Genomic DNA, 26,939 nt, shown 5'->3' with positions numbered 1-26,939 from the left:
CACCAAACATTGACTTGAATAAGGCTGTTTTCATTTCAAGTGGCAAGTGCTGAGGACCCCTCATACTATTTGTAGGAACTTCAGGCAGTCCCAATACAGCAAAGAAGTTCTTAGGAGAAAAAGGGAGAAAGGAAGATGAGTAAGCAGTCCCTGGTCTCTCTAAACCAAATACAAGATTCAAAGACTAGCTGGTAAGGAGTCCCACTGAATTAAATCAGCTGCACAACATTCATAATATATTACACGGTGAAGGAATAAAGGCTGTTACAGAAGTGCTATTTTTAGCTAACCTCCCAGCCAAACCAGTTTTATTGGTGAGACCAATTTTTTTTCCTCCATTAAGAGAAACCTCATCCAACTTTCAGCTATCAAAACCAGAATTGGTGTTAAACCACAAAGGCTCTCATTTTAAACAGCACTTATTAATTTTCCAGCTTGCTCATGTAATGCCTTTGATCTGAGATGTCTAAGCATGATGTCTAGCAATTCTTCCCAGTGAGAACTCATCTTTTATTCAGAAAGCTCCCTGTAATGAGAAGTACATCTCAGAGCAGGGAAGGGATGGGGAAATAAGTCAGACTGCACCTACCATCCTTTATGATGAGCTAGGATTTACAAGCCAGTTATAAAACGAGCTGGAAGGAGGTGGTAGGAACAAGAAAAGAATTAAGCATGGGTCAGGTCAGGAGCTGAGACTTATTGCTTTTGTAAGCGTGGAGGAAAAGCGTGGGAGAACAGGTTGTGACAACAAGAAAATAAAAAGCTTGCCAAAAGGCTTGTTCTGCCTTATTCCCCTCCACTTCTACATGCCTCACCAGTCAAATATAGCTTGTGGTTAAGTGCAATACAACACACAGTAAAGGGATTTGTGTTAATGAAATGTCCCCACCAACCCGCAAAACCATTTCAACTACCAAGTCGGCAGTTGTAATGAAGTTTTACACCCTTAAAAAACTTAATTCCACCGAAGTTTCAGGCTAATCAGTTCACCAGGATGTTATTAGAAGACAACATTAAGTTCTTTCCTAGTACCTTCCACACACCCACAGAGATTTCTCACAATTTTAGCTGCTTTGGATCAAAACACGTGCACTCATCTAGTCAAGTTCGAATCATTGACTGCAGCTATTGAAGAAAGGAAGCTTAGGTGGGTGTTTTCTGCTCCGCCTCATTCATTCAAGCACCCTCGCTGGGAGCCACAAGCTGCTGGCCTCTTTTCCTCCTGTCACTGCAACCCTTAATGCACCCATGAGGAGGTGGAGGAGGGAAGACATTGTTTCATGAAGGAGCAGACTGGTGGTGTGTTGGGGTCAAGTTTTAGGCATGGCCAGCTGTGGCAACAATTAGAAATTTATTTATTGATTTATTTTTTACCAACAATGAAGAAAGCACAACTTTTAAGAGCTTTGACACTGCAGGAACTAAGGCAAAATTGAGAGGATGGTCATGTCCATCAGCACCTGCACTGCTGCCCCTTAGAACAAAACCCTGCTGACATGTATCAGCATCCATCTTTGGTATTTTGTACTACGAGTGCAAGCTTTTAGGTCCAGCAATTCATTTCTAAAGGCGCTTACAGGTGAGCTAACCTGACAGCACATAGTTAACCAAATGCCTTGTGCCAACAGTCAGTGCTGTTCCAGGATTCCTTTCCCTTTATTTCAGAGCCTGGTTGACCTGGGCCACTAGTGGCACAGGCAGTCGGTCACTTTAGAAGCTCCTTTTGGACAAAACAAGGCTCTGGCACCAATACAGAGTGCCTGTCAGGGGAGCACCTGAGGCTCCTTTTGGCAGGTGGAGGCCTTATATGACACTGTGTTGGCCTGAAGCTAAGCTAGAAGCCCAGAAGTCGTGTTTAGGCACACTGCTGTGCTGCTAGAATAAAAACAGCTAGGACAAACCCCACTCAGTGCTTTCTGAGCTGCTGGAAGGATCCCATCGTGGCAAGTACTGAAACATGCCTGTGGCCAGGAAGCCACCAACTTGAACAGAGGCTTCTGACAGTGCTTGGGCATCTCAGTAGAAGTGAGCTATTTGAGGGGACACCTGCAGAGGTGTCTCAAACACAGCGGCTGCCCTGAACTGGCACCTTTTCTCTAGACTCCAGCAAAGTAAGAGGAATGCCAATCACCTATGCATAGCAAAAAACTCTGAGACCCAAAATCCTAGCCTAGAAGTCAGCTTTTGTGATTCAAGCAAGGCTTCCTATAAGAGTTTAAGGGAAGTTAGAAGGTACGATTAAGCTGCTGTTTGGTTAATAATAGGGTCACATTGCTAAACAGAAGCAAAATCTGTTGAGTTAAACATTTCCCAGCTCTCTCCTTTTCCATCTCCTATGAAAAAGAAGTGGGAAACTTACTCAAGTCTTCAGACAAATATAATCTGCCTCTGTAGGTCTGGACTTTTGCAAAAGTTTCCCCCCAAATGATGGCAGCCCACTGGTCAAAATCTGAAAGATGCCGTTCTGCAGACACCAGTTGGCACAAGAACTAAAATGGTTTGTTGGGGTGGGAGGAGAAGAGCTGGAACAAGCACATTTGGCACACAGGAAGGGTATGTGACTAGAGATCAAAGTTTTACTCTTCCTGTATCGGTTTACAGAGATGCAGAGTGGAGTTTCATCTATTTATACCAATATAAATAGATATATTAAACCCTGCCCTGCAAAGGCCCTCCTTGTTCTGCCATTACACTTCTGCTTCATGCTACCCTGTAAACATGAAGTTACAGGTTTGGCAATTCAGAAGAGAAATGCAGCATGCAAGACGTGCTCATAACTGGCACTATTGACTTTTGCACAGTAAACACCTGCTTTTTCCACAACAAGGGGATTACTGTCACCCTGTGCTGCTCCTGTGTGAGCTACAGATAAATCAGTTCTGAACCACTGCCCTGTGTGGTGGGACTCCATGGCTTGTGCCAAGGCAATGCCTGCATGGCAGATCCACGCTGGGCACACAGCTAACATTAACTCTCACCTCAAAGAAGCAGCTCCAAGGAGCTGTCACAACGTGCTCAGGTTCAAAACTACAAGCCGATTCCCACAAAGGAGAGGATTTTCAGACTTCTAACATTGTTTTCCTTCCACACCCATGCAAGTGAATGAATGAGAAGCTCTAGCAGCTTGGAGGAACTACCTCCTTTCCAGGCACATATGAGTACAGCCGCAACTTTTGGAAACACCTTAAGCAGGTTTACCTGGGTGTTAGTGATTTTTTTTCCCTTTAAATTAAAAGGGAACTATTTTTCACAGATATTGATCATTTATAGACAGTATTGAGCATTCCTCTCTCACTTCCCTGCTGGGACCCATTACAGTTGTTCTTCCCTTCAGGCACTTACTGCAGCCTCCAGTGGGTCTGGGGAATTCACAGGGTGAGACAGGGATTCAAATGAATTTCATAAGGAATGCACCAGGTTTTCCAGTAATTACAGGCTCTATGACTGAAAGCTTTCTGTCCAGACAGCAAGCTCACTACTATTCAAGCATTTTTATTACGCCAAAAGAAAATAAAACATTAGAAAGGAGCTCTACCAGCACTCCAGGTGAAATGAATAAAACAGCCCTCCAAGAGCACAGCTGCTAGCTATATGTGTAAACACAACAGGAAGATTTCCTTACCTGGGATGGAAGAGTAACGCTACCTCGACCATAATTAAAATTCAGCTCTACACTTCCAGTGAGCAGCCGCTGGCACTCACTGCATGAGAGCATCAGACCAAGCACCAAAACTTTGGGTTCCACCAAAACTTGTCCCATTGCTGTTGTCACAACTACCGTCCCTTCCAAGACGGCTTTGGTAAGCAAACCTTTCCCTTAGGAGAAGGGGATGTTACAGCAATGTGTTCTCCAGGGTAAAATCCTGCCTCCTGGACGTTCCTGTGCAGGCTCCTACAAGTTTAAACCACTCCACACACGGCAGCCAAAGAGGAGGAAATGCCTTTTGTGCATGCCATTCCTCCTCACGGAGCTACAGCAAGGTTGAAGTCAAACTTCGCTGTTGCCCTTTCAGATCTTTGCTTTTTCTTCCAGATCATAAGGGAATAAAAGAGAACTTTGCTGCTTTTGTGTTACTCAATTTAGCTTTTGCATTGTGCAGTTCATAAAAGTGAAACACAACATGGGAAGGGGAAGAAAGAGCCTCCAGTAATTTAAATCTTTGCTGTGTTACCAAAACCCTTCTAGTTAAGGCCATATTTAAGCTCCCCAGCTAATTAACTGCCTGAAAACAAATTCACTTTCAAAGAAAACTTTAAGCACTGGACTTTAAGGAACCTTTGTTTCATTCCCACATTTTCTCATTCACCGCCTGAGTTCCATAACCAAGAAAGCAGAACTGGCAACACCTGCTTTATGACTGTACGCTCCTTTTGGGTACGGCACGTTTTAACATCTAACATGCCAGTCACTAACAAAACATCACATGGCTCTGAATCTTCAGTAAGAGCTTCAGTTATGAAAGTTGCCATCATTACACATCTACTCTACAGCTGACTTTAACACACAGGTGCTGTTACTCTCCAGTACCTAATACCACAGAGAACACAATTCAGTCTAATGTTTTCGCTGCACAATACTCCAGTGTAACATTGACAAAAGCAGACTTTTATGAGACCCTGACAAAGCTTTTTGAAGTGAATAATTAGCTTCCAGTTTAGGACAGGTTTGCATAGCAGAGCTAACTCAGGAACTTCAACTGCCCTAGCTCTTCTAGTCTCACTTAAAATTGGTTTCTCAGCTTGTTCAGTTAAAACTAGGCATTGGAACTGGTCCGCATTGTTTTAACTTACTCTAAATTCAGTTCAGGTCAACTTATGAAAGCCCCTTTCATTTGAGTTTGAAAGCATTATTAATAATCTGGGGCAAATTCAATAGGTCTTCAAGTGTAGTTTTTCCTGGACAGCAAAGGCCTAACCCCTGTCATGCCTCTGGCGACACTCACTACGAACAGGCCACAAGACAGCCTGAAGGGACTCCCCTCTGAGAGCAAACCTAGATACAACATAGATTGGCAAAAGCAGTTGAAGAAGGCAATAGTTTTGTAGACATTTTTGAAGAAATATAATTAGGAAAGTTACTTCAGAAAAAGGAAAAAAAAAGCTAGGATACCACACACACGAGCTACAAAATTTCAGATTCAGTCCTATTTCCCCCCCTTGACAAATGTCTGAGGTTTTTCATCATGCTTGAGGGCAGTGAAATTAAATGTCAATGCTTTCGACAGAATTACTTCACTCTGTCCAGAGAGTGCCTTGTGCAACCAACAAACCCCCCCGCAGCACCGCTTCAGCTTCCTCACCCCCAGAAGCAGCCCCATGCACCCCACAGCCAGCCCCACACCAGCCTGTGCTTGTGGTCTGGGTGATATCAACAATATTTAACCCAGGATTCAACCAATGCTATGTTTTCCTCAACATTTGACTGTTCTTTAATATCGAAGGGAAACCATTTCATGGAAGTGGCTGAAGGAGAAGGAAAGCAAGCAGTGCAGTACAGCTACCTGAAAGTTAAACATTATCCTCCCCTGTGTAGAAAGCTTTCTGACAGGCTAACTACAAGTTGTTTAATATTGCAATGGCAGAGCGAGTCTGGACGAATTAAGAATTTTTAAAAAATAAGAATAAAAATGGAGTATCACGTTTTTGTCTAACAAAGAAATTAAGCAGCAATTCAGTATACGAACAAACTGTTTTCTCTCAGCGTGTTAGGAGGACTGAGAAATGAAGATGCAATTATTAACGGATTAAAGGCTGCAGGCATTCTGCTACAGCTGAGTAAGTTCTGCCAGAGAACTCCTCGAGGATGAAAGATTTCATTTTTAAAGAGCATGCATGATCTTGCAGAGAAGTCTTCAGAGAATGCAGTCACACAAGAACTGTTCGAAGCACCATGGCAATAACCCATCACCCCCTTCCCCAGCGCTATAAAAACCCCAGCTGAACACCACATAAGCCACATGCTCAGAAAAAGCAGAATGGAAGAAATTTACTTTTAATTTCAGTTGCCTTACATACAAAAAAAAAAGCAGTAAAAAAGCAGACTTCTGAGTTTAACTTCTCCAGAATAGGTAAGGCTCTGCTTCACCAAAGCAGAATCGCTATCTGGAGACTAAGGAGATGAAATACAAATCCTGGTTTTGGTAAGGTGGTGGCTAGATCTTTGCTTTTATCTATGTGATACGGTGCCTGAAACACACAAGGTCAGGACTGACTGTGCCTTCAGCCACAGGAGCTAGCACTCCCCAGGCTTTCTTTAGCCACCCAGATATCCCTCTCAACCACATGATCAAAAAGGCATTAGGCAATGAAGCCATCTCCTGCACTTTAACATGAAAGGCAGTGTCAGTTGACTCTCCAAGCTGTTTCCTACCACCTCAGCACACCTGCCTGTTCAGGCAGGTGAGAACAGTGATTATTACTCTGCCTTTCAGGTTTTAAAAGTGTAACACTTCGCATACTGCTTACCTCACCGTATTGAAATAGTAAGAAACAGGGGATTTCTGGCAGTTGTCAAACAAGCTGGTACAAGTTTACCACTATATAGTAGAAGGGAACATTAACAGTGTATGCACACCGAGCCCATATTCTGGATGTAATGTAATTCCCCTTGGGTGTAAGATCAGCACTACACACAAAACCTATTGTGCCCAAAATCATATCATGCTATGGGCATGAGCTTCACACCTGGCCCCAGACAAGCACCGTGAAGTCACGAAGCCTGCATCCTAGCTCTTCGCTAATAAATGGTACAAGGTTTACAAAAAAAAATATTGCTTTCAACCACATGCACAAGGCCAAGTCTTTATCGGGAATGCCAATCTGACCAAACATCACCTGTCCCAGCACTTATCTTCATTTGTAGATGCTCTTAGAGGAAACTTCATCTTCACAGCTTTATTGCAATGTGATAAGCTCTCCCCTTTGCAGGAGGGAAGGGTGACTGAACTCATTCCAGGAGCAATTTAAGCCTGGATAAGCTGACACATACGTAGTCCTGTCCCTCCCCTTCCACTCCTCTTTTGCTCTCTCCACCCCAAACATTACCTGGTCCAAGATAAAAGAATCACTCACTTCCAGGCTACTTCTCAGTTATTTAAAGCAACAGCCCCTTACGACCCCAGCTTTTTGATTGGGTTCTTACTCACACTATCACATAAGCTTAATGAAATCCAGTTGCAGCTTGTTTTACTGGGCAGCTGGCACTATTCTCGATCTCTTTCTCAAAGTCTTTCAAACTATACAGGTAAATCCAAAACAGCAAGACACTCAAAAATTTGCAAAAAAAATCGGCAGGAGCAGGCAGCAATAGCCAGACGTTCAAAAAGAAGAATAAGTTAAGGAGCAGGAGCAACACGGAGAAATTTAAAGCTGAGGGAGAACCTTAGAAGATCCTGAGCATGGTAAAGACAAAAATGTGGAGAAGAGAAAATCCTGCTAACTGGTGGTTGTGCACAGGCTTGACCTGGAAACACAAGCCTCCTTTGGCCTGAGCAGCGTATTGTGCTCACCAATGCTACGTTTACTCGTGGGACCACATTGCTTGGGAAGAGCCATCCATGTTTGCTCTGGGAGGCTGTTCGGTGAGGTTGGCCTCCAGACCAGACACACAACCATTACTGTGGATAAGGAAGATTTCCACACTAGGAAGTATGGAAACCTTTTACCGAACAGGCTGGGTGTCTAAGAGGAACACACGCAGACCAAACAGTTTTAAATAACATGAGTTTCCAGAGCTTCCCAAAGGGTACTGGAGCTAGAAACCAGCATGCATATCCTATTTGGTTTAAATAGTGTTAAAAGTGATGATTTGCCAAGTGAATCCGATCACCAGCCTTCCCTCCACCCCTTCTGAGCCTTTAAGACTTGTACAAATGCTGCCAGGCCCTAAATCTTAGAATATGAAATCATCCTTTAAAGCAGCAGCCAAGACAGTACACTTGTTAAAGGCACCGTGATGTGAAGAGAGCTGTCATGCAGATCTCATTCATGCCTTTTGGTCTGTGACACCGACAAAACTGAAATACCACCTCCCAATCCCACAAACAGCGTTTAAAGCCCTCTGGAGAAACACCAATCAACACTCCTTAGTGAGAATTCTTCAGCAACTATATTCAGCAATGTTCAGCAGTTTTGATTTGGTAAATACATTGCTCACCCTCTTCAAATGAATCACAGAATGGTTTGGGTTGGAAGGGACCTTAAAGTCCATCTGGTTCCAACCCCCTGCCATGGCCAGGGACACCTCCCGGCAGACCAGGTTGCCTAAAGCCCCATCCAGCCTGGCCTTGTACACCTCCAGGGATGGGGTATCCACAGCTTCTCTGGGCAGCCCATTCAGTGCCTCACCACTCTCCAAGTAAAGAATTTCTTCCTTATATCTAATCAAAACCTACCCATTACTCCTTGTCCTCTCACTACACTCCCTGATAAAGAGTCCCTCCTCAGTCTGCTGCTAACATCCCCTGCTTTATCGTACTCGCAGCAGGTAAGTACCACTGGAAATCAGCAAGTTTGAGGCAGCTGATGATAACATAAGTCAGCACAATGTAAGCCAGAAGGCATCTGTCTGCAGAAAGACAGGGCACGTTTGATACAGTCAGGAAAAGCATTGAGCCCGACCACTGTTTGCTCAGCGGCATATTCAGGACTGGAGGCAAACAAGCAGTGTCATTGTTTTAGGGCCACGTGCCCCACACAATGAAGCCTCTGCTGCCACAGCTGTCACTTAGGATTTTAATTCATCCTTCCACATTTCAGCAGCCCAGGAAACCCAAAGAGCAAGGGTACTTAACAGGCCTATTCTGGGCTATTTAAGGGATTGGTGCCTACCTTGTATATTTTTCCATGGTACAAAGGTACCTAAATCGGATGAGAGAGAGCAAGGTCAGGGTGAGAAGCTGTCAGCAGCAGCAGCAACCAACCTGCTCTGCTCCTCAGTTCCTCTCTCAGCTGCTCACAGACCTCTGTCCCAGGGGAAACCCCAACTATCGCACCCCACATACCCTGCAGATGTGAGATCAGGCCCACCAGCCCAACCCAGCAAACCATGTTCAGCTATCTGAATGCCCCTAGAGCTGCAATATTAATTTACTCTGAACCAGGTAGCCAGAAGAACTAAACTGAGCCTGCAAAGACAAAACTGCAGTACATACACATTGAACAGCTATTCTTAGATTCAGAGCTGTGAACTCCAGGCACTGCAGTCTGCAAATACCACCTTGGATGTGCTCAGTGCAAACCCCCACTCACTGCAAAGGAGAGCGGAACTATTTGTTTAGACAACATTTACAAAGCCTCGGCACAGCCTGCCTTGGGATTACCATTCTGCCTCAACCCTTTGCTTTAGCAGGACCAGTTTTACAGGTCGCATCAGCCTTTCAATATTGTGGCATAGTTTTAGTTTCTTTCCGAAGCTCATGCTTCATACAGATTTCCACCAGAGCACAACTGCTCTTTTTTTGCTGTATGCTATTTCCTCTAAACGTATGGTTGATAGCCTTAATCTCTGCTGAATTCCTGCAGAGCAAGTCAAGTGGCGGTGCTATGTATGTGACCTTCCCTTCCCCTTTCACCTACGGACAAAAGTTTAGACTTGAACCAGATCTCATCAGCCTGCAGCACGCTGTTACTGCTTTAGCCAGAATTACTTAGCTGTGTTCTCACCGAATAAGCCCTCTGCAGATCAGGTGATGTGCTCCTCAAGGCTAGAGCTACACAACAGAGAAACCAAACAAAGTTATCCCAATAGTTTTCTGACCGGCAGAGAGTTCTTCTTCACCAAGCGCAGGGACATACCACCCAAAAACACTTTCGTCCTTCCTAACGTACCCTGATACCCAAACCACCTAACAGCCCGCTTCTATCTTAAGTCAAGGTCCACCTTTAAAACAAACCAACTCTTACCGTGCACTTTTTTCCCCCCTCACATGCTGTGGTTTTTCCTCCAATCAAATGTCTTTTTCAGAAGGTCAATATAGATTACAGAGAGGTGCAATTATAAGCACACAGAACTGTACTTTGAAACCCTTCTCAGCCTGCCACTGAGAGGTACCATCTTCTTAAAATGAACACAATTAAAACTCAAGTTTGCTAATTGATAAGGTTCTGTGCTTATAAAAGTACAAAGTAAATATTACTTTGGACTCCGTTAAATCCTTAGCATTCTACGTGTTGGAGAGTATTAAGCAGGATTTGATCATATCTGATCTGGCTATTTATTGTGTTCTGCTGTTTTTATTGGCAGTTTTGTTTTGTTTTTTAACTAAGTTGGCATACCAGAAAGTTTCCACACACAGCACTGATATAAGCATTAAAGAATTCCTCAGCCTAAACATATTGGTTATAAGAAAAGAAGTCTCTCAGAGCAGGATGATAAGGTCACTGCAGTCAAGTACAGGCACAATGAAGTCTCTGAAGAGGGAAGTCACTGCAGAAGCCCATTTTGTCAGCCACAGAAGGCAGCACGCTGTACTTTTTGGTAAGCTTTGCTAACAAAGTGGTGCTCTGCTGCTGCAGAAACCCTGAGAGAGGATTTGTGCCACACAGTTCAAAGCACACCCATGCCGCAATTCCCTCCCGGCGAGGCAGAGGAGAGCCCCCACACCTCACTGCAGCACAGGCAGGAGGAGGTATCACCCCGGGCAAGCCCTGTAGCTGGGCCCCTAGCCCCAGAGAGGCTGCCTGAGCTACTTCCCACTGTCTCGGCTTGGAGGAAGCTCTTGCCCTCATTTGGTTTCACTGGATAGCATATGATGACAGCAAAAGCAGAAATGAGGGCAATTAGGAAACCCAGACTGTGAATTCACCGTTAGCACAGCCACAGCCGTTACAGAAATGTCAGGAGTCGTAGCCGCACAAAAACTGTTCCTTAACTAGCAGGCTACCATCACCTCTACTTTCAGAAGATTACACAGAGTCACCACAGGAGGCCAGAAGGAAACCCAGCCCAAAATGGGGTTCGAAGGGCAATGCGACCAGCTTATCTCCTACGTTTGAGCCCAGACTGTGGCACCGGTCAGAACAAGACAAGGAATACCCAGTACTTTGCAACACCACCAAAGCCAACTACTGGCAGGTCGCCCCCTCTGGGCCATGCCGTGCTGAGAGCCTGTGATGCAGGTGAGGTGAGCGTGGGGCCGCTGGTGCCCTGTGCCCCAGGCAGAAGGCAAAGCCCCATGGGGAGAGGAATGAGAGCAGGGGCTGGCAGCCAACTGAGACAATAGAGAAAGATCTCAAGTGCAAAGAGAAAAAGAGAGAGTGTAACAGGAGAGAAAGTAATGGGCTAAAACAAAGGACAAGGAGTAAAGGCAACAGCAGCAACAAGCTCGGCCCTGTAGTTGTGCTAGAACACGTCCAGGAGTCATTCAGCTGCAACAAGCAGCTCAACAAAAGCTGTCTTCTCCAGAATGTCACCGTCCTGGTTGTCAACAGTTTGGCTGGGAAGTTTCAACATGCCCTGGGGCCTGTAACCTGTCATGTGGGATAATCAGGACAGCAAGAGACACTCCAACATAAATCCCTCAGCAGAAAGCTGAGGGTAGCACGGAAAGGAGGGAGCTCCTCTTGGAGCAGATGGCTTGTTTCAGGAGGCAGCTGCCAGCAGGATTAAGATGCTGTAGGGCTCCCAGCAGCCAGGGTGGTGAAAAGGACAGGGGCACAGGGACTTTCCCTTCAAGAACAGCTCCAGCAGTGCAAAAGGAGCTCCTCAGAGCTGCTGGGTTACACAAGCACACAGCGAGCAGGGCTCAGGGCAGGGATGCTGCTGTCAGGTCAGCAGGAGAAACTCACCCAGCAGTAGACAGATCCCCGACAGCATTTGTCAGCAGATGATTTCATTACACCAGAAAGCTCTGCCTCAGAGGCCAGAGCCCATCCACATTCTGGGTTTTAAATTCTTAAAGCGGAGCACAGAGTCACACAGCTCATTAAGACTGCACACAATGAGCCTCCAGAGGCAGCCGCCGATTCTTCATCTCACCACTCACCTCCACTGCTACCTGACAGAAACCCTCCCCACCCCTTGTAAGAGGTGCAGCTGCAAGTACACAATTGTTTTCCAAGCCAGCCTAAGCTTTAAGACTCGCTATTCATTTTCACTGCTGCGTTTCTCTCAAGATGGGGCTGCCCAAAGCACTGCCACCTGGCAAAGGACAAGCACAGAGGTGAGGCATCATACATGGACCTGAAAGCTTGGGGTACAGCAACCAGAGAAAGCTCGCCCCTGGCCCTTGCGGACAGGGCACCTGTTCTCACTGCTGCCAGAAGCCAGACAGCCCACGGCTGTGTCTCAGGAAACATTGGCTTGAAATACAGCCAAAACTCATTCTTCATTTGAAAGATGGGCAGCCTGGGGAGGGAACACACTGCTGGCAAGCGGGAAGCTCTCTACAAGCAGCAGGGAGGCTCTGCCATTAGCCCCTGCGAAATAGAAACGACCTTTAACAGGGCTTTAGCCTACCTTTTACTAGTGAAAAACGGAAAATCAGCCCCATCTCGGGCTTGCCGGCTAGCACACAGCATATGGGAAGAAAACTGAGAAAAGAGCCCAAATCCACTCCGCGGGCTCTAAGCAAAGCCGGGAGAAGGCAGCCCCGGCCCCCGCCCGGCGCCCCTCAGCGACCCGTGGCGCCCCCGGCCGCCTCTCACCGACGTGGGACATGGGCAGCACGTCGTTGCCAGTGCCTCGGTAGTTGTAGATGACAGCGGCAGCGGCGCCGCGCTGCGCGGCCACGCGGATCTTATCGGCGAAGCTGCAGCCGCCCCCTCGCTGGATCAGGGCGAGCCAGTCGGAGCCGGACCCGCCGGCCGGGGGGGCCCCGCTGAAGTTAGTGAGGGCGCTGCAAGCGTTGAAGCCGTCGTGCCCGTCGGGCAGCACCAGCAGCCCGGCGGCCGCCTGCAGCGGCGAGTCCTGCCCGTACAGGCCGCCCTCGCCCGCCTCCCAGCCGCTCCGGTTGCCGGCCGTGCCGTCCTCCCAAGACACGTTGAGCCACGCCGTCCACATCGCCGCCGCCGCCCCCCAGGCCCCCGGCGCGGCGCCCAGCAGCGCTCCCAGCGCCAGCAGCGCGGCCCCCGCCGCCATCTCCCGGCACGGCTCAGCTCGGCTCGGTCCGGCCCCGCCGCCTAAATCGGCGCGGCCCCGCCGCCGCCTCCGCCCACGGGGGAGGAGCGGGGCCGCCCCCGCCGAGGGGTCCCCGGGCGGCCGGGCCCTGAAGGGCAGTTCGAGCTCCCCTTCTCCTCAGAGCCGATCGTGAGGTTGAGAGGCTCCGCTCCTACGGGCTGCTGCGCAGGGATTGCCCCCAGAACCAGGAGCCACTCTCCAAATTGGCCTCGTGTCTCTCGACGCAGGCTGGGTCTCTTGGTGGAGCCTATTATTTAGAAAGGATTATTTCTTGTACAATGACAGGACCTGCTGCTGTCTCTGCAGTCATGACCAAAATTCACAGAATCTCAGAGTGTTAGGGATCGGAAGGGACCTTGAAAGATGATCCAACCCAAAACTAAACACAGAGTCAAACCCTTTGTGGTACAAGCTGGCACGGCTTAGTTTTTCACACACGGCCTTCTGGCTGATCCTGAACCCATGCGGCTGATAACCGGTAACTCAGCACAGATCGACGGCACCCATTTTCCTTCACTTACACCTGTGCTGAGTGCAGGACAACCAGCGTTGGGCAACCAAGCCCAGCCCTGGGGACACCACGGGAGTTGGGCCAGGTGTGAATAACAACTGGAGGGCAAGGGACTCGAATCCAGTCCCCACACCAGTGACCACCCTGCTGAGTATGCCGCTTGCCAGCACAGCACCTGGCGAGGCTTTTGTAGCTCAGGAGCACAGGGAGATCAAAGTTTGGTTTTGCTGCTGAAATAGAAGCACAGAGCGAGTAACGAAGAGCAGATGAAGCAATTTGCTAAAGATCAATATTGCTAAATACGCAGAGCTCACTGAGCTCTGTCCAAGCCTAAACAAGCCTCTCATTTTCTCATTCCACATGTAAGCAGACAACTTATTGCAACAGTATCTCTAGCTATGATAAGAAATATATCTTTAAAAAATCAAATACATGTTTTTGTTTTGAAATCTGCTCTGTATAGGCACAGGGAACAACTTAATGGCACCCTGAAAACATAGCCAAGCTTTATAGGATGGACAGGAGCCAAACCACTCAGCTTCAAATGCCTTTGGAGTTTTAGGGACGTTTAGCTCTGGCATTTTCACCAAGACGAAATTGGATCAAAGACAAAAACTGGAATCTCCTCAGGATACAAAGCTTCCTAGAGTCCTGGGGATTTTAAGTGTGAGGCTTTGGCTCAGCAGCAGCGTCTTACTTCTCCATATGGTTTGTAGCAGGATTATAATAAAGCAGCATCGGGGCAGATGTTAGGGCTGCAGCCTCACACATGGAAACGTGTTTTTTGCAGTGGGAAGGATGTGGAGAGCAGGCCCATGGGGCGTCGTAGTGGTGCTGTGCTGGGGGAGAGCTTCTCATCCACTCCAAGCTTCGTCTGGTCATAAGTTCCTCACTCTTTGGCAGCTGTTGTGCAACACACACACTATCCAAGCCAGTGTCTGGTGGCAAAATATCCACAACATATTTGGTTAATCTCACCAAAACAAACAGAGACTAAACGAACTTCTTACCGTGCAGTGCAGTGTAATAACAAGAAACAATCCCTCTAAATCTGATAGCAGATGCTGCTGTGGCATTATTTCACTACCAAGTTTCTGACTCCTTGCTCAGGCAATGCTTCCTCTTGCTTGAAAATAACCAAGTGAGCAAACAGCTGGCACAAACACCGAGGTTGTTCACTGTGTTTGGGGAATTTCTCAAGTGAGAAAAGCAAAGGAAGTCAAATGTTTGTACTGGGAAAAGAAGTAGATGCTTGTGTTGATTATGTTCAGTCCTTCAGAGTAAACACTGGTAGCTCAGGCCTACTTCACTGGGCAGAGACCACCTGCAGCTGGTCAGCGGCCCTCGAGCATCCCAGCATAGTTAGTGTCTGCTCCGTGCCCACACAGCCGAGAAGAGCTAAGTGACAGCACTGGTATGGTGTCAGAGCACGCAGGGATACGCTGGCAGCAAACTGAAGTGAGAATGTTTTAAAAACAGCATGCAAATTATATGCATTTTAAGCTACGTGTCTAACATTACCAACTTGCTGGGCTCTCATTGTTAATTAAATCTTCTTCCAGAATGGTAATTAATAAACAGGTCTGCAGACTCACTGAAGTGTATCCTTTACTCATGTTCAAAAAATATAGTTTGTCTGAAGGCTTTCAGTTCAGTTGCTCATAATTCCCAAGAGAAACGGGGCATATAGAGTAGCATGCAAAAACAATAACTGCCACTAGAAATCCTGGTGGGATCAGGCAAGAGGGGGCCTGATCATTTTTTTGTTTGTTTGTTTGTTTTGCCCCTAATTTTTTTCCATTTCATAAAAATCTGAGATTTTATAGTTTGGAGAAAACACATTTTGTGCTGGAGAAAGATGCCAGACTTTGCAGTGGCTGTGACAAGTCATACAACATATTTACAAGTTGTACAATATATCTCTGCTGCACTCATTTGTGAAAGCTTTCTAAAAGTTTCTGAAAATAAAAGCACCATAGCCCATGATGACCTAGCCCAAAATGATAGGATAAGAAACACTAATGAGCTCCCACAAAATTAGAAGCAGAATTACATCTAAGATAGGTTCAGCAAGAAGGAATTTCTGGCACATATCTGATTTTGTTTAACCTTAGAAGATTTCATTATTTAAAAACTTAGGCTGCTGCCTAATTTTGCTTATAAATATATATATTTTTCCCATGGCTACTAGAGGAGTCTCTGAGAAGTTCAAAAAATAGGGCAGCACTTTCAGACATAGTGAAATCTTGAGAATGCTTTCCTTGACTTCTACAGGTATGGACCCTATCATCACCTGGAGCTTTATCTTACTTGAATAAATATTTAAGCATCTTTTCTTTTTTCCAGAGGTTAAAAAAAAAAAAAAAAAACCTATGCTAAATATTGCTTTTTAACGTCAAGCCAGATCATTCAGGTCATATTGCTGATGAAAGACCTGTATGGTCATGACCTTCAAAACTACATTTGTTTTTCATTCAAATACCCAGCAACGTGTCTTTGGAGGAAAGCTCACAAGGACACAAGAAATCTCTTCTGAGGCTGTGTTACAGTAGTTGGCACCAAACGTTCCAGGCACTGTGTATGGAACTGAAAGCATCTCTGAGCTTTCTCCACTGAATAACTGAGTGGAAAGGAGAAGCATTTGCAAAAATGGAAAGAAAAAAAAAAAAAAGGAAAAAAAAAACACCCTAAAATGAAAACAAGGACTCAATGACATGGAACAAAAATTCATGAACGAACGTTACCCTGAATCACAAGTTAAAGACAAGAGATGTTGCATTTCCTTACCCCAAACCAGCTCATGGCCACAGCCAGCAATGGAAGGGACTTGGGTAGATGACTTGCTCCAGAGTAGGCAACAGTGTGGGTAAAGCACCCCAAGTTTTTAACCCAACTGAAAAAAAAAAAGGAGTAGGAATGGAGCTTGTGGTCCTTTGTCCCTTTAAAGAGAGGGCAGGCTCGGGCTGGAGGAGGTGTAGAGGCTGGAAACCTCTCCACTTCCTACCTGTGGGTTTTAGGGGATTTCAGAAGGATCTGTGGTGATTCTTCTAACCGGCTATGGAAGACACAGCTTGCCAGCTCCAGCTAAGTTTCACTATGAATCTAGGAGCTTGTTTGGCTCTAACACAGCATGGAAACTCCAGTATACACCTCTCCATTCACTGGAAGTGGGGAAAAAAATGTTCATCAGATTGCCCTGTTTGCTGGAACTGAAGTCATTCACTTAGCTAGTGAGATGTGCACAAGAGTCTCCCGTGCCAGAGAAGCAAATATTATTTTTCAGTAGTTCTTGCAGAGTGAGACCAACTGTTGTGACAGTGCTACATGTGCCTTCCACTACCCCCAGGGAATATGGGTAAAACATTATATAAAAAAAATATGGGTCCACAGAGGCAGAAGATACGTAAGACAGATTCTCACACAGTGATCAAAGCTCACATGCGTTCTTTCTACCATCAAATAAACTCATGATTTCATGAAATTACTTTTTCCACCTATCATTTCAACAGAGGTCGGTTGATGAATAGAAATAAGCAATACCTGGGAAATGCCAGAAAATTAAACTGAAGATAAAGACATTCCCCAGAGGTGACTACAACAAGCCTTGAGCAAGCAAAGCACCTACAATTCCTCTGACGAATTAAAACAAACAAACAAACAAAATTTCAAGAAAGGCAGAACTCACAAGACAACATGCTTTCAAGGTTTCAGTTTCAGATGCTAACAGGATCTTAGGAGCTAAGCATGATGATACTCAGGCCTGTTGATTCAATAGTGGTCGTTATTCAGCGATGGTGGAGTTTCCAAGCAGGGGGCTGAATCAGTGGTTCCCTTCCCCGGAGGCACATTGGGCAACCTCCATCCAGCCTGGGGACCAACATTTTCCATACCATGCACATAATGCTGTTGACCAAATGAGAAACATCAGATGACTGGAAGGCTGAACACATCCACAAGAGCAGAACACATTGACACTCATCCCTCTGAGGAAGAGTACAGTACAGTTTAAAATATTTGCCCTTCCTGGGTTGGTTTGTGCTGATGCACAGACTGTTAGGGCACAATTTGCGGCTACTTGCAGGAATCAGTGGCACATCCCTGAGGAGCTTTGGCATCCAAGGCACAAGCGTGACTGTCAGTTCTGACTTCACCTCCGTCAAAGCTCCACAGATCTCTGTGAAAAGCCTTCACAAAGTCCTACAGGGAAGGGTTAGCAGTGACTCCAGCTGGTCCTGAATCCTTGTTTACGGGACAGAGCCAAACACAGGAATGCTCTGAATGGGAGCTTTTAAGATCACACAACTGCAGAAGCTCAGCTGTCAGCATAATTAGGACAGAAGTTGTGACACACTTCAGTGACCACAGCAATGTCACTGGGGACTTTGCCAACAGCCTCAACAGGCCGGGGATGTGCCAGACTTACTCAGGCCTTCCATCTACCCCCAAAGTTGCTGACAAGATGCCAGGGTGCATACCACCCACCAGAAACCACCCCCAGAGAGGGACCTGGGAAGAGAAAACAGCATTAAAATGGAAATTAAATAAATAAATAAAAATCAGGAATGGGAAAACCATCCCTGACAGGGTGCATGAGATTCAGGCTGCCAGTGCTTTGAGCTGGCTGCAGCTCAGGGCTTTGGACCTTCTCTGAGAAGGCTGTGGCATTGTCTAAACCAAAGACTGGCTCCACAGTAAATGATTTGTCCCTTTACTTTTTTTTTTTTTTCCTGAGGCTTATTCTGGCATGTGACTTCAAAGCATGACAGGCCTGAACTGCAGTGTCTGGTGCTAGGGGCAGCGCTCCTTTCAGCCTGAGAGGAGGCCTCACACCTGGGTTTAGGCTCAATGATGCCTCCCAGTGTGTGCTTCTTTCAACATCTCCTTCTTTAGATGGAAGAAACTGTAAGCCACAGGTATTTTTTCGTCTGTGCCTTTTTGCACCTTTGTTTAGGCAAGTTCTGAGTTGAACCAGCCCAGCTGCAGCTTGAGAGAACGCTACAGGGTGAAGGCCGAGTGTGAACACAGCGTATGTATAAAGGTACCAAAAATTGTATTTCAGTTATATATATGTCATCATTATGTACAAATAAGGTTTGTATTTTGTGTTTTTCTCACTCTTTGTGGAATGCATGTGGTGCTGCACTTTCACCTAGGTGAACTTTTATGCCTCTATCAACCCAGCTGGAGAGCTTCACTGAAAACAGCAGCAGATTTTCACTGAAAACAGTGGTTGCTACAAAAAAATTGCTGGGCCATGTACCCTGAGAACACCTGACAATATTTAGGCTTAATTTTAAAATGAGGTAGTAATAAAAACATCTACAAAAAACATGGTGCACCTTATCACACCCTTGCGGACCCAGAGTTTCCATGTGCAAATGGCATAGCCTACAGTCCACCAAAATCAACAGAAGTACTTCTACCGGTTTTGTAAGGCTTAAGGTTCTTTTTTCTCTGTAAATACCCTGTATAAATCCTTAGTTAGAAAGTCAGATGGACTAGGATATAAGCAGGCAGGGCAGTAAATTTCAATAGGAATTTTAAAAGAAAGAAGGCTGGTCCCAAAAGAGATTTAGTGAAATTTGGGCCCAAAATGTGTTCTAAAAACCCCTGATCAGCTGCTGCTTAGATCAGCTCCAAAATCTGCTGGCGATTCATTTTTGGTTTGGTTTTTCAAAGGAGTCATGCTTGTCAATTGTATAGTTTTCCTTTCTGTGCTAATTCCTTTTCCCCTCAGACAACTTTCCTGCTTGTCTACACTGACAACCAATTTCAGAAAAATTGAGCTAAAAGCTTGGCAAATTCAAGACGTTTCCCACAAGGTTTTTTACCTCAGCAGCTGGTGAGAAGACAGAATGCCTAGCCAGCTCCCACAGGGAGAGGCTGAAAACCCAGGTTTAGCAACCACATGTAGCCTTTGGACAGCCAGCTCCTTGCTGCCTCTGCCCAGTGAGAGGCCCACTTGTGAGAAAGATAGTTTTATTGTTTCAAGGAACAAGGAAGCAAAAAGGACTCCTCAACTTGTGCTGAGAACAGAAGTGAAGTCATAAGGATGGGAAAGGGGAAAAGCGGAAAAATTTACCCATGTGGTGTCAGAAGGGGTACAGGGACACAGGGGACAGTTGTTAGGACAAAACCACACTTGTTAGTTGTGTTACTCGCATCACAACTTATTTGCTTCAAGCTCCCTCTGTCCTGCTTCTAGGTATGCTTGCCCCTACCCAGATGGATGCAATTGACTGCTTTCCTGCAGCACCACAAACACAAGAGGAGCATTGCACACCAGCACAGTTTGGAGGCTGGGGGTTTTCAAGGAAGCAAGAAAATAGATTTGAATAGTCTCAGCTGATAAAAGGAACCAAGCCCAGCTCTTCTGTAGAGTGAGTCAGTGCACTGAGCACCTGGAGAAAAAGGTCTCAATCACTCTGTGCTTCATCAGGAGGGATCGTCCCACAACACGTTGAGAGAAAATGTATGAAATGCTTAAATCCAGCTGGTGTCCAGGCTCTGATTCTTAGCCTGAGCAAGGCCCCCAAACCACAGGAGGCTTAAGAGGAGGTCAAAATTTAAACTAAATCTGCCTTGATCAGTTTCCGCTTAGCTAGCGATGCCCAGCTCCTTGCTCAGGCAGTTACACTCAGGCAGTTCACAGCCTCGATGCCTTTTATTGATCCTTCTAAGGTGTTTCCACTGCAGTTCCACTCTGGAGAAGAGGTACCAGGAACTGACTCTCACTACAGAAGAGCTGGGCTTGGTTTCTTTTATTAGCTGAGACAATTCAACTCTCACCCAGCAATGTCCCTAAGGGATGGTGACTACCAGGTTTGCACCATTATGTTTTTTTGGAGCTGTAACAACTCACCCAACTTCAACCGCAATCGCATGACTGATAAGAGGTTACACTGATAAGTGACTAATGAGAGCTGCATATGTTCTATAATATACTAAATGCTCGTAACTAGACGCCAGACTGATTGACTTGATTAGATGCAAATACGTCTTTTGGTGTTTCCATCAGATTATTGTGCATCATTAAACAGAGGATGACAACTTTTGTTTTTTAGGGGAAACAGCCAGCAGGTCGGTTTCTGTTGGTGGTTCTGGCAGTTAAGGTTTTTCAAAGATTTTCATGAGCTTTGCCAACAGAGGAAGCCCAGTAGAGAGCCACACTGTGGTACCAGTACAAACCTTCCACTGTTTTTCTAAGCAGCAGAATTTGGGCTCCCTGTATACATTTACCATCAGGTATATGGACAAACAAGCAGATCACAGTACGTCGTCACCTGAAATAAACCCACTGCTCATCACATTAATTATCTTGGAAGCTAAAGGAACAGCAATAAATACCAATGAGGTGAGGGACTGGGCTTTGTTGGCTACAAGTCCCGGGAAACCTGGAAAATCCAGACCTGAATGCAGCTTACTGGCAGGATGTGCTCTGTGGAGGTGGGCACAGCCTGCAGGGATTTTCCTGGTTGCCTGGAGAGAAGTAGGGAGCGCTTCTGGAAGGAAAAGGCTGGCTGCTCTGGAAATTGGCCAGTCCAACCCTGCTCTGAGCAGGTGCAGCTAGAGACAGATGCCCAGGGCTCTGCCTCATCAGGTTTTGAGTATCTCCAAGGGTGAAGACTCCACAGTCTCCCTGAGCTACCTGTTCCTGTGTTCAGCCACCCTCACTGTGAAAAAGTGTTTTTCTTGTATGGCAGTTTCTGCCTGTTGCCTCTTGTTCTTTCACTGGGAATTACTGAGAAGAGTCCATCTCTGTCATTCCTTGTGCCGTCAGGAATTTGTTCACATGGATAAAGTCTCCCTGAGCCTTCTCTTCTTCACACTGACCTGTCCTGGGGCTTTCAGCCTCTCCTTGTATTGACTGGTCCAGCTGGTGAAGGACTGGGTGCTTCTACTCCCCTGCCACTGCACTCACTGCAGAGCGGCATGGAGTCAGACGATTTTCCCTGGCAATAACAGATGGAGGAATTTAGTCCACACAATGAGTACACTGACTTCATGGGGGCACTTGGGCTGCTGTTAGCAGAGCCATTTACTTCAGAAGGACTTAATGAAAAGGGAAGTACATGGCATCTGCTCTGTGGCAGTTCATTTGTTTTCACCCGCAGGTCCCACAGGCTGCTCTGAGCTTAGACAGAGTACCTGGGTTTTCTATACCAAACAGAGGGGATCACTGAAAATGTGTTGTAAAACAGAGATTACTCTAAAGTTCAAATAAGCAATGATATTTTAGAGTTAAGATGCGGAATCTCAGCAGGATTTTATAATAGCTTTCAAAACAAAAGCTAAAACCAAATTCCATTTTCAGGCATTTATCCTGCAAGTTTTTGATAGATATTGCATGAATAGCTAGTAAGATCCTATCTCAAAGTACTTCTGAGATAAGAAAAGTAATACTTGGAGTCTATAGAATATCCTGGAAACAAGTTGGAAGGAAGTACAGATCCACAACAACTCTTTTCAGTTACCGTATTATTCAGAATTGCCAATTATGTCAGGTGTATGAATAAGCTGATATATCTACTTTGTCCTGTTATACAACAGTTCTGCCAGGTTAATGATCTTCATGAGGCTTTAACCAGCAGATTTCCCTTTCACCGAGTCTTATCAAAGCCCATGGAGAAAACACGTCAGAACTCCACTGATATTGTAGCTTAGCTGCTATATGGGAATAGCATCCAAATGTCAGCAGTAATGATATATATACATATATTCTGCATCCTGCCTCCTATCTTCTCTTGCAAACGAACAGGAATAAAAAAAAAATGTTATAAGACCATACAGCCCTCTACCGACCCATGCCAGTACTGCTTAAAGGCAGGGACCAAAACCAGCTGTTCAGTGACTTTGCAGAGCACAGCTATTCTGCTACCATCCATGGTCTGATACTTCTTATTAAAAAAGAAGCTCCAAAATATTTTGCTTATATTTGACTACGGCTCAAAAAACTTGATAATTCCTTTAATTTTCACTTAAATGTTGAGGTACTGCACTGGAAAATTGCTGTTCCAGATTCATATTCCATTGCCTTTCCAGAGAAAATCATACAAGTGCTGGAACTACTAAAAAGAGATATTTTAATTGTTTGTTTGTTTGTTTTCCTAGCAAGAGCTTAGTCTCTGTATCATTGAATCAACCTAACTTTATGCAAATAAGACACAACCACCTACAGAAAAATCTTCCAGATTAAACGAGAGCATTTTCCCATCAATGATTTGTGTAATCAGAGGGGGAACAGGAAGGATGTTACCAACATCTTGACCTCTGAAATTTTCTAGTAAAAGCTAGTACTGTATCAGTTTTATCTTACGTCTGTGTGTATAATGATAAACCAATACCCACAATCATGTCAAACTGACAGCAGGTAGAAAGAACTGCCAGAGACAATGAGGAAGGAGTCACGAAGAATGGATTTTTTTTTTAACTCTTTGTCCCTTCCCAGCAACGTGGAATTACTAACATTTCCTGGACACCCAAACTTTGCCCAGAACTATCTAGTTAATTGCTGTAAAACTGAGCAGGTGTTTTTTGATGTGAAATACATGCATAATATTGTACTGCTGTAACGGAAATCAAGGCTGGTTAGAAAGCTCTATTGATTTCATGTTAGTCAGAAGGAAGGAGGAAGGAAAAGTGAGGGAGAAACTGTGACCAAGGCCCAAAGTCCTAATAAATAACCTAGGTGACAGAATTCCTATAGACTTATTTACCTGCTGCTATATTTCTGTATAGATGCATGGTTGGCAATGTTGGGGCTGGCTCAAGTGAGAGCTGAGCAATGATACCAGGGCTGCTGTTCCTTTTTTAATCAGGATCACGGTCAGCAGCAGGGTAGATTTTCTCTCACTGCCCTGCCAACAGGGCATTTTACCTCTAAAGGCTCCAACCCAAGCAAGAGAGAGCATTCATCACCGAGCCCTCAAAGACCTCTCTGTATGATGTCATCATTGGCAGATTCCATCCATATGCTACATTTCCTTCCCCAGCTCTGAGAATAATTCTACTACAGAAAGATAAATCATTTCTAAACACGCTCTTGTTCCAAGTGCTGCACAGCAATGATCACGCCTCTCCCAGGCATTTTCTGTTTGACCCAAAAAGTACAGCTCCACACTTTGCAGGCAGGGAAACAAACACAGGGAGAAGATGCACCTCTATTGATTAGACGAAGTCAAGAACTCATCTCACTGAAGTAATTTACCCTCACTGGGTTTAACACGTGTGAGTACTGCACTGATTAACTTTCTTTGACATGAAGTAGATCCTAATATTAGATTTCAAAGGAAGGGGATATATTTTACCATAAAAACCCTATAAAAATCACTAGTCTTTGAGAAAACTAAATTAATTTAGGGACTTCTCATAGTAGAATATGAAGTTAATTAATATTAAGGGACTACATGTCTCATGAAGTACACTCTTGGGTATGTGATACTTCTGTTGCTCTCAAGATTTATTTTTTTTAAAGAAAAAAACATCAGCAATATTAGGATCTGCTTTCAGAGCCCATTCTAAACAAGCACCTTGTTGCTGGAGCCTAGTCTTCTAACCACCCCGGTTGTGACACCCAAGGGAACCTCAGTGTCCAGGCAAGGCTCCCACCCGCTCCCTGCATGGCACCTTACAGAGACCTTTGTGCAGGGGCCGCCCTGCTCTGGGCCAGCTCCAGTCCCCAAGCCCGGCAGGCACCTGTTGAACAGCTCCGGGAAGCCAACACATTCCTTTTTTGTTTGTACAGCAGTAGTGTGAGCTGACAAGCTCCACAAACAACCCCAAAAAATCAAGGTAATTCAAATCTTTCTGTGCTGGCCACTAAAATCTAAATTGCTTTCTCCAGTTAGAACAAAACTTTATTGGTTTATTGGCCATGACACACATTTAAGCTCCATTCGCAAACACTAGCTCAGCTCTATCGTGCTGATATCAGATATCAGCCAGTTGATTGGGCATAATAATAAGGCACGGCACTTTCAGTGCCATACAGTGCATGCGTTGTGCAATCCCTTGCTTAGGATGCATTTTGCCGGAGCTGGACTCCTGCACCTCACGTGATGGTTAGGTTTGTAAAGCACCTGCATTGCTGCTACAGCATGGGAGGTGCTCACTGAGACTCTGAACCAGCCTGCTCGAGAGCTGTGCTGGCTGACTCCTGCAAACTGCATGGCTGTGGGCGTCATGCCCAGAAACCTCCTTAAGTAGCAACCCAGAACAACACCAGGGAGGTGATAAGTAAAATGCTGGCCCAACTCCGCATGGAAAGCTTCTCAGTTTGCTTGCAAAACCAGCCAAACTTTGACTTAAGCCAAAGAATTCCTAGTGCAGCACCACCAAAGTGTGTTTCAGGGAAGTAGCTACGTGTATATATGTTTTATACTAAAATTTTTATTACGCAGCTTGACCTAGAGAAGCACAGAAATAAAAGCTAAGCAATACAGTGTCACAGCTGGCTTCTTTTCCTTCATGATAGATTCATAGCTATTAGGGCCAGAAGGTGTGATTAGAATAATTTTGTCTAACCTTTGGTTAAGAAATCTCAGAAGAGCAGAAGAGGCTGAGATCAGCTACTATTCAGACGGGATTTAAAAAAAGATTAGGAAAAGAAAAGGGCAAGCTCTGCAAAGCATGAGCCTGTGTTCCAGATACTTGTAGGTTCGTTTGATTGTGTCCTCCAGCCCTGAAACATAGACTATTGCCTTCACAGCAGACACTACGTGCTTCTCTACGTTACTGTCCAAAACACTTTATGTGCTGTGAAAGTATAAAATGGGACTAACTCCAGAGAGTCATGGTTGGGCTACACCTTCCCAAGCTCACAACATAACAGTAAAGTATTTCGCAACAAGTCAAGTCTCAGATTTCATAATGCATTATTTTTCCCATTGAATATCTCGGTTAAAGCAAGAATAATCCACAAACACCAATGCTTCCTTACAGTCCCATTGTGCTGTCCTGGACCAAACTTAAGAGAAATGATCACGTCCCGGTGCTTTACGGCGGTACTCACCGATATGCGACATCGGAATGGGGTAACTGCTTTTGCCCGGTGCATTGTAGATCACAGCTGCTGTCGCACCCCTTCTGGCAGCCACCTTTATTTTTTCAGCAAAAGTGCAATTGCCTCTTTCAATCAGTGCTATCCACGGCAGTTCCGTGATGGTGAACTGAGTGTTTGAGTCACAGGCTTGAAGGTTAGCAGCTCTAGGAATGGCCACAGACCCCTGAGCGCTGAGCAGGGGGGAGCTTAACCCATACAGGCCACATTCACACTGCTCAGACACAGACCTGTTACTGGTGCTGTTGAAATAGAACAAACTTACAAAGGCGTTCACAGGAACTGTCTCTGTAGGCTTGAATAAAATACTAATGATCACCAGGAGGCAGGAAGAACCGAACTTATTCTCCTGCCTCATTGCTTATTCATATAAGCGCAAAATTTAGATGCCTACAGATATTTTCAGCTAGCAGTGGCCATTGTTAGCCCTCAGCCTGCCGATCAGTTTGAAATTTCAGTTCCACCAGGAACCTGACACCACCTACATAAGTCCTCGATGCGTCAGCGTGCTTATCTGGAGTGGGGGCTGGGAGGGAACCCAAGCGACACACCTGTGTATTGTTAGGCAGACACGCAGAATAAAGGAACCTCTAAGTAACTTTTGGCTCTAACTTTCTGCTCCTCTGTCTCCACACGCCATTCCCTCCCTAGCTCTCCCGACCATTTCTGGCCAAATTCTGGCCCTGATGCTGTTTCCTAAGCCCCCTGCTCCAGGAAATCTCCAGTTTCAACCTGAATGTCACTCCTGAAGGACCAGATCATCTTTCGTTCAGTGATGCAAGCTCTTGTTTCACAATACAATCTGGGATGCAAATGACATTGTTAAAAAGGTCAAAAGTGGAGGGAAATATTATTGAAAACAAAACAACCAACCTCAGCTTACACACTAAAATAACCAAGTAATTTTTCCTCCTCTTCTTCTTCCTGATCCTTTCAGTCACCTACTCTGTCAAGTCGAGCTTGTTCTGGTGTTTATAAGTAACCGATTTTAACATTGATTCACACCAATGCAAGAGATGTAGAATCACATAAACTGACCAAAGAAACCTCTTTCAGCCCTGTTTTCCTACCTTGGCTCACTTTCACAATTCTCGCTGAGATGTCTGAATGATTCTCACACTCCATTTTGGATATACACTCTATAGATACTTTCCCTAATTTCAGAGCTGTATTCCATAGCAATTAGTAGTATTGACTCCTATCTTTCTATATAAGTTAGGTTTTCATTTTTTTTCTATTGCAGTGCCACAATT

General features: G+C 45.3%; 1 protein-coding gene across 2 annotated transcripts in view; it reads right to left on the bottom strand.

The window, feature by feature from the left end:
* The window catches only part of RNF128 (ring finger protein 128), a 41,148-nt gene extending 15,104 nt beyond the window's left edge, over window positions 1-26,044 (bottom strand). The window contains exon 1 of one of the 2 annotated variants that reach the window (XM_035541223.2): window positions 25,639-26,044. In XM_035541223.2, the coding sequence (XP_035397116.1) occupies window positions 25,639-26,044 (406 nt within the window). Of the gene's footprint in view, window positions 1-12,645; window positions 13,113-25,638 lie in introns of those variants that run through there. The other variant, XM_050713428.1, reaches the window with a different exon arrangement.
* Between the last annotated feature and the right edge of the window lie 895 nt (window positions 26,045-26,939).

The sequence above is a fragment of the Cygnus atratus genome, chromosome 13, assembly GCF_013377495.2.
Source record: "Cygnus atratus isolate AKBS03 ecotype Queensland, Australia chromosome 13, CAtr_DNAZoo_HiC_assembly, whole genome shotgun sequence".
NCBI classification, from domain to species: Eukaryota; Metazoa; Chordata; class Aves; order Anseriformes; family Anatidae; genus Cygnus; species Cygnus atratus.
This window is presented reverse-complemented; position numbering and strand designations above follow the sequence as displayed.